This window comes from Echinops telfairi, unplaced genomic scaffold (genome assembly GCF_000313985.2).
Source record: "Echinops telfairi isolate 266 unplaced genomic scaffold, ASM31398v2 ScPeMD7_23;HRSCAF=83, whole genome shotgun sequence".
Taxonomy (NCBI): domain Eukaryota; kingdom Metazoa; phylum Chordata; class Mammalia; order Afrosoricida; family Tenrecidae; genus Echinops; species Echinops telfairi.
The window spans coordinates 10,694,681-10,708,849 of NW_022103920.1; the positions used below are offsets into that span (position 1 = coordinate 10,694,681).

The 14,169-nt window shown below is 47.4% G+C and overlaps 1 protein-coding gene across 1 annotated transcript in view; it reads right to left on the reverse strand.

Annotated features, from left to right (window-relative positions):
- AGBL3 (AGBL carboxypeptidase 3) overlaps positions 1-13,500 on the reverse strand; it is a 74,508-nt gene extending 61,008 nt beyond the window's left edge. The window contains exons 1-3 of the mRNA XM_004707895.1: positions 13,438-13,500; positions 12,044-12,110; positions 2,453-2,638 (exon numbers count right to left, since the gene is read on the reverse strand). Coding sequence (XP_004707952.1) covers positions 2,453-2,638; positions 12,044-12,110; positions 13,438-13,500 — 316 coding nt within the window. The remainder of the gene's footprint in view (positions 1-2,452; positions 2,639-12,043; positions 12,111-13,437) is intronic.
- Positions 13,501-14,169: the final 669 nt, after the last annotated feature.

A 14,169-nucleotide genomic window follows, 5' to 3' on the forward strand; every position in this document is an offset into this window, starting at 1 on the left:
ACAAAGACAAGGCTCTGCATCTTTGACGAGTAATGGCTGGGGGTTTTTAAGCAAGGGCATAGCCATCGAAGGTGCAACACTTAGTGTTTACAATTGAAATCACAGGGCAACACTTAGCCCAATGGACTCGTGCACCACGGGCCCCCTCACTCTCTCGGGCTCACACCAGAAGAAAGAGGTGGTGCCGGGCCACCACGGCTGACTGCCCCAATGGAATCACAACAGAAGTCCTGGTTCGTGTGAAAGAAAATATGCGACACAAACCTCAACGTCATTAAAACGACCAGGCTGACTGGTCAGATGGAGACTGGTGGAACCCTTGAGACCATGGCCCTCGAGCCACACTTTTCAGACCTGGTGAGGAGCACTCAGCCCGCATGGCTCAGTTTCCAGACGGACAATAGGGACATTAGTGCAGCAGTCACACGAGGGAAGGCATGCGCACCTTAGAATCTTCAGCCATGTGAGATCAAGAGGGTGGCCTTGACCCCAGGACAAGGTTCAGCAGGTTGGGGACGGAAGAGGACTGGAGACAGGAAACGCAGGGAGGGAGTGGGATACAGATGGTGCGTGGTGGGGCTTGCAGTCACGGACATGAAACAAAGTGCATATGAACTGCTGAGTGGAAAATTGATCTGCTCTGTAATGCTTCATTCCACGCACATTAAAAAGAAGTTTTTAAAAAAAGGTTTCTTTCATTAAATAAAGCATAACAAACAATACATAAATGAATAAATAAAACACTGTAATTCATTTTTTTAAAGTGCCTATAAGTAAATAGCAGCCAGGAACATGAAAAACAACAACAACGACAACAAAACAAAGTAAAGAAACTTCCATCCAGCAGGGTCCTCCGTGACTTCTCTCTTAGCTGTGGGGACCCAGGACCCTCTGACAGAGGGGGCCTAGGTGGGCCGCAGGAGATCTGCGGGAGGGTGTCCGAATACTTGATCACTCTGAAGACACTCTTTAGGCAAAGAAATTGATCCAGAATGTCAAGCCAAGAGGCCAGACATGCCTGCATCGCTCTCCTTTGGGAGGACTCGGTGGGCATAGACCTAGTAGGCAACTTCCAGGGGCAGGAGGAGAGCTTTCTCTCGGCTGAGCACCTGACCGTGACCCACAGGTCTGAAGTGCTTCCCTCCTGCCCGGCTGTGGGAAGCTGCTGCTGCTGCCAGGCACGGGGAGAGCCAATGCCTAGCTTGGGAGCCAATGACCAAGGCACAGGGACCAAACGTACACAGTTGCCGTAACACGCAGTCCTCAGTCCACAACAAGCACAATAAAGACGTCAGCATGAGAGAGGAGACTGAGTCGAAGAGAGAGAAAATGAGAAGGGTGAAATTGGCCCCGGAGGCCAACGGAGCAGAGATTCACACCAAACCATCTAACCCAAGCAGTGCCTTCTGACTCCTGCCCACCTTGTCTGGCAGAGTGGAATGGCACAAGGCGACATTGTTATGGAAACCAATGGACAAATAAATGGATCTTTCTCCCTCGGGGCCTGAGCCACCGCTAGGCTTGAAAATCCCAGCCTTTCAGTTAGCAGCCGTGCCCTTGACCTCCTCGCCACCAGGGCTCCTCAGACACAAGTTAAAGAGTCAAGGAAACACAAGAAAGGGAAGAAAAGCACAGAGCTGTCTCACAGAGCCAGCCTGGGACTCCACCGGCCACAAGCGGGGCCTTCGAAGAGTTCATGGGGAAAATCCCTGTATCTTCCCTTCCAACTCCATTTCCCCACTACTTTTCCGAAGCCCGCTCCCACTTCAACAAGATTTGAGAACAAAGATATCAGTTGTAAACCCAGCTTCCGTCCAGGCCCAATGGAATCACCCGCAGTTTCCGAGACGAAGATTTCTTGGGTCTGTCTTAACCCAAGAGGCCAGCCTGATGTTTCTCCCTGGGAGTGGCTGGTAGGTTTGAACCCGCCCCCCACCCCCTGCAGGTACGCCCTGCAGGCTGCTTGAGCCTCTGTGCTCCCAGGGTTCCTTAGCATGACTGAAGCTCCTCTGTTCAAGCACGGGCAGCTGCTGCAGTTGAGCGGGCTGACCATAGAGATTCACAAACACATCAAAGACTTCGCACTAAACCAGGGAATGAGAATTCTTTCCTGTATCCTGGATTAAGGAAAGCGTGCATTTGAAATGAATCCTAACTCTCTTCTTCTATCCTTTTAAATGGGGCTTCTAGAAGATTCAAGACTGCCTCACTGTGGGTTAGGGGATGGATGGGTTTGTCACCACAACGTCAGTGGTTCAAAGCCACCAGCCGCTCCAAGATGGGGCTGACTGCTCCCCTCAGGATTTGCGGTCTGGGAAACCTCACGTGCGGGCGCTGGGTGTTGGTATGTTCTATTGTTACTGCCCCAGCAGGGTGGATCTCCTCCTTACAAGCCAGGTGGGCAACGTGCAGTCTGCCCGTGTTCGGATCCCAGGAAGGGCTCCGGACGTACCGATATGCTGGACTCGCTCATCTATGACCTCGCAGTGGTAGGGCCACCGAGTCGGGCTCAGGGGGCCGGAAGAGGACACGCCGTAGAGGTCTCGTGGCTCGCGCAGGCGGGGCACCCATCTCCCTAGCTGGTATTCCAGGAGTATCTGCGTCGTCTGCGGCAAGTACGGGTCGCAGATGGGGCCTGCTGAAAGAGAGTCCCAGGAAACCAACCATCAGGGGCAAGAAGGCCAACTCGATTCCCACCATCGCTACCCAAAATGAACAGAGCCAAACTCTGCTGCTGCCAACTACGAGCCGCTGCCAACTCGTGGCACGCCCGTCCCGGTGGTCTGCCTTGGGCACGGGCTTCTTTGAACATATCTATCTGGTCATGGCAGAGAGAATTCACTGGCAGCTTCGTTCTAGTGTTTCATATTTTCTGCTTTCTTTTCGATCGAGGGTTTTACCGGTTTACTTCATCTGGTGTTCGTTTATTTTGTTTTTAATGATTTTCTGCATATGAAATCCAGCATAGGGAAATCTATGGAGACAGTGACTGGATTCATGGTTCCTTGGGGGTGTGGCAGGGGAGGTTGGGGAGAAATGGGGAGCTAATCACGATGAGGACAAGACTGAAGAACAAGCCCTAGAATCGATTGTGGTGATGACTGTACAGCTCTTCGTGATGCGAATGAACTATTGAGTTGTATAACATGGGACTTATATGCCAATAAAACGGTTGAAAAAACAAACAAACAAACAAACAAATCTATCTCTGTGTGGGATCAAAATGACAACACAAAACTCCAAGTCCAAACTCCCTGCCATCGAGTCTACTCTGACGCATCACGACCCACAGAACAGAGCAGAGCAGAGAACGGCCTCTGTGGGTCTCAGAGGCTGTGGTTCGATGGACGTACAAGGCTTCAACTTTCTGCCCTGGAGTTTGAACTGCCGACCTTGCAGACTGCAGCCCAAAGAGCAACCACCACACCACCAGCATTCCGCAAAGTGACAGCAGGGACCGGAAAGTGCAATTGGCGCCTTGAAATGGAAGAGACTCAGGTCCACAGGGGAGCGTGGTTAGCAATAAACGGCGGTCACCACCCACCTCACCTCTGGCCCTCTCAGCCCACACTGTGTGTGGACCTGGTGGGTAAGATAATGGCCATCCAGGAGGTAAACATGGTCATGGGGGAGGAGCAGTTAAACTCGGCAAAGGAAGATGAGGCGGCGCTCCGGTTTGAGGAGGTCATCCGTCTCACCGAGACATACACTTCGAGGTTTGATGTCGCCTTGTTTGTGCTGTGAATACTTTGAACAATGCCGACAATACAATGAAACGGTTGAACTTAACATGTCACTCTCATATGTTTTTAACATATGCTAAATCATCACGCACTGCCGTGGAGTTGATTCTGACGCAGTGACCATACAGGACCGAGTGGAACTGCCTCACAGGGACTGCAAGGCTGTAAATCGTTATGGGAGCAGACGGCCCTGTCTTTGTCCCCTGGAGAGCGCGACCTTTGGGTTAGGAGCCTGCATGTTAACCCACTGCACCGCGACTCCAAGCGAGTGTTTGTTTCTGGAAGCTTTCTTAACAAACTGTCCACTTTGAACTCTTTAGAAGCCCCGTCACATGGCGACAATCTCTCTGAACTGAATGGCACTGCTGTATACATTCACAGCAAAGACGTAACACCAGTTCAGGGTTCTGCACATGATGGTTACATCCTTCAAACTGTACAGCCATTCTCAGTTTAACTTTACCCAGTTAAACTCCTCCTCCTCCATGGACAGGAGCTCACTGCCCCCTAAGGCACGCACGAGCGAGAATTCCTTGCTGCCTCTCCGCAGTTCCATTTCACACGTGATCAGTGAGCTCTCGCTCCTCCTTCTAGGATACTACGTGGGATTCACAGGGGCTGCTCCACACTTCCTGACGTCCACCCTGCACTGGACTCTTTGATTTCTCTTGCATTTCATCTCTAGAATTTGGGCATGACAACAAAAGCAACAACTGGACCAGGATTCAGTTGAACTGGGCTCAGTAGGTTTGAGGACGATTTGGGGCTTGGCAGCCTCTTTGAGTATAAGCCTTGCTCCCTGTGACATTGAGGACGAAGGTGAGTCTGACTGAGCCATGGTATCTTCCATGGCCTCTTAGGCAGGTGAAAGCTGGACCTTGGATAAGGAATACTGAAGAAGAAGGATGTGTTTGAAATACAGTGCTTGCTAAGAATACTGAAAGTACCATAGACTGTCAAAAGAACAAACCAATTTGTCTTGGAAGTGTGGGGGGAAGGCCAGCCCCCCACAACTAATCACGGGTTCAGTGAGTGCAATTGTACAGTTGAGATATATAAAGACAGCAGAGGAGTGGGTGAAGGGAGACGTCAGACAAGGCAGGATATGACAAAATAATAATTTATGGATTACCAAGGGTTCATGAGAGAGGGGGGAGAGGGGAGGGAGGGGAAAAAATGAAGACCTGATGCCAGGGGCTTAGGTGGAGAGCAAATGTTTTGAGAATGATGAGGGCAATGAATGTACAAATGTGCTTTACACAACTGATGTATGTATGGATTGTGATGAGAGTTGCATGAGCCCCTAATAAAATGATTTTTTAAAAAGAGAGATTATATATAAAGATTACAATAAAGTCATAGATCATGAGAGAGATAGGAGAGAGAGTAAAATAAAGAAGTCAGACACATTTCACGGTAGCATGTTTACCTCCTGGATGGCCATTATCTTACCCACCAGGTCCACGCATAGCGTGGGCTGAGGGCCAGAGGTGAGGTGGGTGGTGACCACCGTTTATTGCTAACCAAGGCTTATATCTCTTTAGGGGAGCCTGATTACAGGTCACCACAGGTCACAGAAAGTGGCAGTACAATAGGCACACACATCACAGGAAGGGGATGTACAATAGGCATCAGCGTGACAGGAAGGGGATGAGCTCGGGGTGTGCACATAGGAAGTGGAGGGACTAGGTATACATGTAACAAGATGAGCCGACCCTAGATTCATGATGGCGGCCTAACCTTGGTCACCCTTGGGTGGGCTTGATCTCCCTGGGCACTTCCTCAGGGAAACAAGTTACTACTATCCTTATCTGCAGCGATTGGGCTCTACATGTTGTGGGATAAACAGTGGTGTCTGCTTGCTCTAGATGACTGCTAACTCTTAGGGAGAATAACCCCTGACCTATTTCTGTTGACCTCCAAGTGTAGTCATTTGCCATGTGTAGCAAGCAGCTAAGTTTGGCATATATTTTGGGGAGACAACTTGGGAGAAATCTTTGTTTCCCCACAATCCCCCTTTTTGTTTATATGTAAAATTCAAAATAGCCATAGTAGCTACATGGTTATTCTCTATACATTGAAGGTTGTTCAAGGCCATCCCTCACTGACCCAGAGCCCTACAGGGGACAGCACTAGAGACACAGTATGGGAATTCCGCCCCATCTGACCCCACCACACTGAGACAAAACACTAAGGGCGTGGAACAGAACAGCAAGAGGAGCAGAGCAATGAAGTCCCCAGAGAATACCAAAAACAGACTTTGGGGCCAGGGCTTGACACCCCATCAGACTCGACCGGAAAACACTCCTAAAGGCCAATGAACAGTCCTTGAACTAACTACAAGCTTTTCTTTCATGCTGTTGTGTTCATTGGCTTGTTGTGGTTGTTGCTTTGTTCTCTTTTGTTACTTGATTTTGCTCATTTTGTGTGTGTGTGTGTGTGTATATAAGAAAGAGTTTTATATAAAGGGCAGTTGTATGTTAAGAAAACATCCCAGCCCAGTCCAGATCAAATCTATTAGTCCATATTTCTGATACCAATCTACAACGTCTTCTTCAGAATCATGAAATGCATGCAATGATGCAGGAGGATCACAGGCCAGTGGGTGGGAAGTCTTGTGGATCCAGTGGTGTTGTAAGCATCTCAGCGCTGGCAGGGGTCTCTACGTGGCTTCTCCAGCTCCAGAGGTCTGGTTGCATCAGGGCAGGTCCATGTGGCTTCTCCAACTCAGGGCACTAGCATAGTTCCATGTGTCTTGTCAGTGGATCATCTCCCAGGGAGTGGGCCTTGTCAGTAGAAAGTCTCCAAGGCCGTGAACATAGAGAAAGAATTGTCTTCTGCCTTCAAGGAGAAATTAGAGGAGTTCCCTGAATTCTCAGGAGAAGGCTGTGCCCACATTGGTTATATCTTAATTGACAGGTTGGACTCCACCCCTTCACTCACAATCCTCTCAAATTGACACCAGAGCATGGAACTACCACAAAGTTTGATGATTTAGTATTCATCTTGTTCTTATCTACTGTAAGACTGGATTCCTCTGATGATTTAAGGTTCCCTTCTATGCTGCACTCCTCAGATGGTGCAGAGGCATTTACCATGAGACTTTCTTTGGAATTAGTCTTAATTTCTTCAGTTTTGTCTAAACGCTTTTTCAATGATCTCATCCTCATTTTTGATAACTTCTGCCTGCTTCTGTATATTTCAGACTTTTCCTTACACTGATGATCCTTTCCTCTCCTGCTCTGTCTTTAGATGTTGCCAAACCACCTTAACTTGTATACACCAAGACCATGTCTCCATGGGGATACTACCCCCCTCTGTGTGTTTTCTTTAAGTTTACAGCAACCTTCTCCCAGATCTCTAGAGCAAAGGTTCCTTCCTTGGGAAACCATGGATTATACTCTTTCACCACTTGGAAAAGCCCTTGCATCTTTTATTTTTTGGTTAGGGCTACCCCTTGATTTTTCAGAAGGGAGTGAGTGTAACAGCATGTTTTAGGTTTACTTCCATTTTGCCCCATTATATTTAAAGTATGTATTCTATTATTACTACTACTATTATTGTTTATCTGCTAATCCCCAAATTGTATCCTCATTTTAAATAATTTCCACAATTCACTCTTCTGTTCAATGGGGTTACACAACCATTTCAAGGGGTAATGCTTCTCTGGGGAGACCTTTCCATGGTCCCTGTTTCAGGGCATCAAATTGTGGGGTACTAGCCCCTCTCCCAACCGAATGGGTTCAAAGAGGGCATTGTGTAATTGAGCGGAAAATTAGGAGACATCATACAACATAAAGCATGCTAGGGCGCACCTCCACTATCATGACTTCAGGAGCCTGGTCCATGCAGAGAGAGAGATTTTATTTCCAACAACAATCTTTATACTCTTGGGGCCTTAAGCCGCCCTAAATACAGCTCACCACATACATATCAAAGTGGGCTGTACCTAAGCCTTCAAACTCCATGAATTCATTGGAGGAGCAGCCGAATACCAGTGCTGGGAATAGGTAATGGTGAGTGACTATCTTCAGAACCTAGAGAGCAATAGCACGTCTGCTCCTATAGTTGAAGCTGCCAGCCACAGAGCAATTAGCCATCTGCTTCTAAGAGGTAAATTTAAATGTATCACTCTTATGGGAGGGTATACTGGGAACAATATTGAATCCTGTGTTACTGTGATGTTCTTCTTTACGTGACTTGGAGCTGGTTAAATGAGCTTCCAGTATAGGCGAGCCCCTCGTCAGTAGAAACACGGTCATGTCCGATGGTTGAGGAAGCTCTACAAGGAGTAAGACGGCGCAACATAACGGAAAAGGAGACACGAAGAGGAATATTCCCTTAGAAACGGTGGTCAGCCAATGGTGGTCACTCCAAGGAAGGGGTCACCTCTAGATGAGAGCCCGAGGAGGAGAACTCAGCCCCCGAGGTCTGTCCCAAGCACACCCGAACGAAGCTCCCCGGGAAGCAGTGGGACGAGGAAACGGATCCCCGAGCAACCTCACCGGGTTGTGTTCAGATACGCCCAAAGCGCTGCAACAGGCGGCCGCAAAATCCAGCAATCGACGGTGTGAACCTCACCAGGTCTGCCGTCCTCTCAGAAGTGGACAGACAGGAGCTGCAGTCCCATAAGCAAACTCACTGCCATCGGGTCAATGCTGACTCATAGCGACCCCTGTGGGCTTCTGAGTCTGTCGTTGTGGATGGGAGGAGAAAGCCCAGCCTTTCTTCCGTGGAGCTGCTGGTGGTGGCTTGGACCTGTCGACCAGGCAGATCACAGCCCAACACTAACTGCTACACCACAGCTCTGCAGGGCAGCCTAGCTTGCTCACAGCCCTTCCCTCCCACCGATGATCACTAAAATCTTGGGCCACCTGCAAAACACAATACCACCACCACCACAACACACAACTTTCTGAGGACCTAAAAAACCCACAGGAACAGGCAGATTTAGTTGCAAGTGGGTGATATTCTCCCTCCTGCTTTTCCTGCCACGCTGGCCCACCCATTCTAGGCACCATCAGCAGCTGCCTGGAGCCAGGGGCGAAGGGGAGGAGATGGAGTTTCCTGAGGTGACCAAAGAGTTTGGCCTTGAACTTAATGATGGGGTCAAGTGGCTACATGTCAGATAGAAGCCTGGTCTTCCTCAACTGGGTAACTGGGAGAGGAGAGGTCTCAAGTGTGGATGGGGTCCCAAAGGAGAGAAAGCACCAGACAGGGCCAGAGCCATGTTCTCCTTTTTTTAAAGAATCATTTTATTAGGTGTGTGTGTGTGTGGGGGGGTGTCATACAACTCTTATCACAATCCCTCCGTTGTGTCAAGCACATTTGTTCGTTTGTTGCCATCGTCATTCTCAAAACATTTGCTTTCTTTTTTTGTTTTTATTATTGTTATTATTATTATTTTTATCTTGTCATGTTCTAATCCGGTGTCTGAGCCCACAGAAGTCTCAGCTTGACCCCGGGGCCGTGCAAGGTGGTCTGCAAGTACAGCAATGATTTTGTGAATGGAACTGCAGTTTGAAACACACACACACACACACACACACACACACACACACACACACGTGTCTCGGCTTAACCCTGGAATGATCCATGCTCAAGGCAGTCTTCCAGGGATGCCGGAGAAGACTAGAGAATGGATCTGACCGACCCACACCAGTCTCACAGTAATCCTAAACCACGCTGGTGTAGGACAGGGCCTGGTGAGCCTGGGGAAGGCTGACCCAGCTGAACGGCAGACTTGAAAACGGCCCACACAAGGGGCAGCAGAGTTTAGGGCCTGCCCCCGAGCAGGTTGGTTGCGTGGGCGAGGGCAAGCATTGACATTCTTGAGAAGGATCCGCTGTCCACAGAGCCCCGGGCTCAGAAGAGAAAAGCTGTGGACATAACCAACCGTTTCCCAGGGAGACAGAGCTGGGAAAAGACCACCCACAGATGCCAATGGCGAGGGGCTCCAGATGTTGGGGTGATCAAGAAGCTCCTAAAACTATGCTGTGAGGAGAGGGGGAAACATTCTGGTAACAACTATGGGAGCCCACCTAACACCCACAAAGACAGCCGCCCAGTTCCAAAAAAACAGAAAGCAACACATGTTGGAGGGGGTGTGCTGAGATAGGAACACTCATTCACTGCTGGTGGTGATGTAGCTATGTACAGTCATTGTGGAAAGGGATTTGGCAATACCTAAAACAGATGGAAACTGAGCTACCATCTGACCCAGCAATCCCACTACTGGGCATGTACCCAGAGGAAATAAGAAACAGACCATGACTAGACATCTGCTCTCCAATGTTTGTAGCTGCACCGTTTACAATCACAAAAAATTGGAAACAGCCTAAATTCTCATCAACAGATTAAAAAAACCACCTTTGGTATCTATACACAATGGAATATTACGCATCCCTGAAAAGCATCTTGGGACTAAATGTGAAGACAGAATTCTCAGCAAAGGATAAGAAGAAATCCCAGGAAATTTTAGAAGCAGAGAAAAACACAATAGGTGGACATTTAGACCCACAGTATGGGCTCCCCGGGAGAATGGGAACTGGATCAATGTGCAGCGTAGACAATACACTAGATAAATCTCAACGGCATTATGCCACAGCGGAAGAAGACCCAGAATGTCACATGACGTAGGGCTTTGTTTCCACGAAATTCTAGAACTAGCATGGAGAAAGCAAATTCGTGGTTGCCTGGAGCCAGTGGGCAAGGGGTGGGGTGGGGACTGACTGCAAAGAGGGCACAGGGTGCTCTGTGGGGGCACCAGAAAGATTTCACATCTAGATCTTGGTGATGGTTAAACACTAAACTTGTGTCAATACATATTGGACTGTATTAATATGAGTGGGTTTTATTATCTGGGCGGGGGTGAGGGTGTGGGGAGGGTTTGCAGCAGAATGTCCTGAACCCACAATTAAGGTAGACTGGAATTAGTATCTAATCCAATGGAGCCAAGTATACATCAAGATGGGACAACATGTCCCATTTGCAAATGAATTATCTTTCAAGAAAACTCTTTAGAGGGGCATGTTTCATTTAAATCCTATGTCAATATGGCACTAGGCAAATCTGAGCTCTTTAAAGTGTTGAAGAGCAAGGTGTCACCTGGACGACGGAGGTGCATCTGCCCCAAGCCAGGATGTTTTCAGGCTCCTCAAGTGCATGTGAAAGTTGGACACTGGATAAGGGAAGGCCACAGAGGAACTGAGGCACTTGAAAGATGGTGCTGGCGAGGAATATTCAAAGTCCTGTGGTCCACCAGAAGAACAGACAAGCCAGTCTTGAGGGACGTACAGCCAGAATGCTCCTTGCAAGGGTGGATGGTGAAATGTCACCTCACACAGTTTGGCCATGTTGTAAGGAGAGACCATCCTCTGGAGAAGGACATCAATTTTGGCAAGTAGAAGCCCTTCAATGAGATGTGTGGATTCAGTGGCTGCAACTGTGGGTCCAAGCAGAACAAGGCTCGTGAGATGGTGCCGGACAGGAAGTGTCTTGTTCTGTTGTACTTTGAATCAGACCTGAGTTGGCAGCCCCTCACAACAACATTCTTTTCAAAAACATTGGGTTGATTGCAACTCAAGTCGTTGGACAAATGCTTTCTAAAAGTCTTTGAGTCATTTCCAGCTCATAACGATCCTATAGGATAGAGTGGCATCCACAGGATTTCCAAGGCTGTAAATCCTTGTGGGAGCAGACTGCCTCCTCATCTAGGAGTGGTTGGTGGACTTGAACTGCCAACCTCTGGTTAGCAACCCACTGCTTCATTCATGGTGCCACCAGGTCCTTACAAATGCATGTAAGGAGCAAGTTATTAAATTCTCAATGGAGAGTAAATGTTTAGAACGATGGCAACATATGTACAAATATGCCTGATACAATTGATATATGGTTGTAATAAGAGTTGTAAGAGCCCCCAATAAAATGATCTTGAAAAAAAAAATTAAAAAATGAATGCCAAGGTAAATTCTTTATAAAGAGGAGAACTTTATATAGTCAACAGTCACCATCTGAATTTAATTTCACTCATCTTTTTTTTAATATTCATCAGATTTACCTAAAATATACCTGGCAGGCTGGAACTCTCAGAGTCTTTAAAAAAGCCAACAGGCCCACAAAAAAAAAAAATGCTATAAGACTGAAGACCGCTTCAAAACCTTTCTCCAACTCTCGCCCCTCCCCGCATTATTCTCCCTGACTTTGTTTGACTCTCCTCTGCTCGTTTTCTACCCCAGTCCTCCCCCCCCCCACAAGGCTTTATCACAGAGGGAAGGAAGATGCTGCAGAGGGACACAAACCTGTTAAAAGTGCACAGCGACGAAGATCTTCATGCACACGTTTCAGGAAGTTCTCCTCATCCTCATCCTAAGGCAGAATTGAAAGTACATTTCCTCTTTTAAAAAGCCACTGTTTCCACACCCAGAAAAGTAGTTTTTACTTCTTTCCTAATTGCTGGAGATGAGTTGATATGTTTTAGTCTTTAATAGATTGGGGGTGGGCATGTGTGTGGGGGGGGTGCGAGATGAAAAGACTATCTGGGGCGAACGGTCTCAAATTCTTACTAACATTTCAAATATTCAGAAACCTGACGTTTTCACCTTCGTTGGTATGTTAGTGGCTGTGGGGAAGGAGTCACATCGGAGCTTCATGGTAAACGTGGGCAGATGGTCAAAATGAGGAATAAAATTGATCAGGAGAAGCCAGCGACCAGCGGGATCCAAGTTTACATTGTGGAGAACTTTATTTAGGGACTTTAATTGACATACACAGTCATGTGTACTTTACTAATAGGCGATGGAAATCCCTCAGAACTATGGGCTAGAACCAGACAAAATATTTTTACATACTGTGGTGTGATTCTTCCCCTCCTCCCTCTGCTTTTTTTCCTGTATGACCTCAGAACCTCCTCAGCCTGTTTTGGTGACGTGCAGTAGGGCCAGAACTGAGGAAGCTCCCGTATACTGGCCAATCAAACCAAAAAAGCACACTCCCTCCCACTGAGCTGATTCCGACTCTGACTTGTACTGAAATACTCGTAGTGTCTACAGGACAGTGACCCTTGAGAATGCCCCTGTGAGTTTCTGAGACTGTAACTCTGTGTGGGAGAAGCAAGCCTTGTCTCTCTCCCTCGGAGCTGGCTGGTGATTTCAAACTGCCAGGCTCAAGGAGGGCATATTATTATGGAACAGCACAATTAGGACATACAGTAAGCATAATTAAAATAAAACCCGATGGTTTCAAATACCCATTTTTATAAAACACAGAGGCTTCTTAGCTTTGGCTTCTTAGCTTTAGAAAATACCTTAGTATTTTCTCAACAAAACAATGGGGCTAGAGTTTCTCTTTCTGGTATGCCACACAGTCGTGGCATAGTTTTTCTTTGAGTTACATTGTTTCCCTGCCTCAGCGACACCTAAAAATATTTTGATCCTAATCTGATGGGATTTTTGCTATTAGGCTTCATTTGTTTTTATTTTTAAATGTTTCCTCAACAATTTAGCAGTATCATGGGGGTTAAAAAAATACAGCTTCTACAGTTCTGGCATCTTGAGCTGACTATTGTGGGGGACTCATGGACAGTGAAGGGAGGCTACCAACCCCTCTGGGCTCCTCCCCACTGATGACATTTTAACTGAGATTTGATGTCCTCAAGTTCATCTCAAATCATGCAAAAGTAAAGTTGAGAACATACCGACTCATCTTCGTCGCTGGCTGTTCCGTCGGAATAGGCTTCCTTGTCGGAATCGTCTGACATCTCCTCCGAGGTTTGGCCCGTAGGTGTTTTTTTTGTTTTTTTAAAAATTTTTTTATGGGCGTAGCCTGTAAAACAAAGTCTTGGGAATGTATTTGCTGCCCCCTTCTTAAAGCTGAAGGTGTTTATTACAATTGCAGATATTCAAGCGTAGATTTAGCTGTATTTACTGACAGTGGCAAATCCATTCACTGCCATCAGTTAATTTCAACTCCTGGTGACCTTCGAGGGCAGCGGGTCTCCACCCCTTTGGGAGTCAAACGGCCCTTTCACAAGGATCACCGAAGACCATCGGGATGGTCTTAGGAACCGAGACACTGTCTCCAAGCAGGTCCGTCCACATGCAGATATGCCCACCTACTAGTACCCGGGGTGTGTAGACTGTTACCCATGCTACACTATGCTTCAAGACAAAATTTCATTTATTTGTACTTAGAAAGAACTACTTCATAATATGTAATGACATATTGTTTTTGCGATGAATCACTATGCTTTAATCATGTTCCATTTGTAACAGGGAGCATACATCATGTAAATATCAGATATTTACATGACGACTCATAACAGTAGCAAAATGAATGATGAAGTAGCAACGAAAATAATGGTTGGGGGGGTCACCACCACAGGAGGAACTGCATGAAAGGGTGGCGGCATGAGGAAGGTGGAGAACCA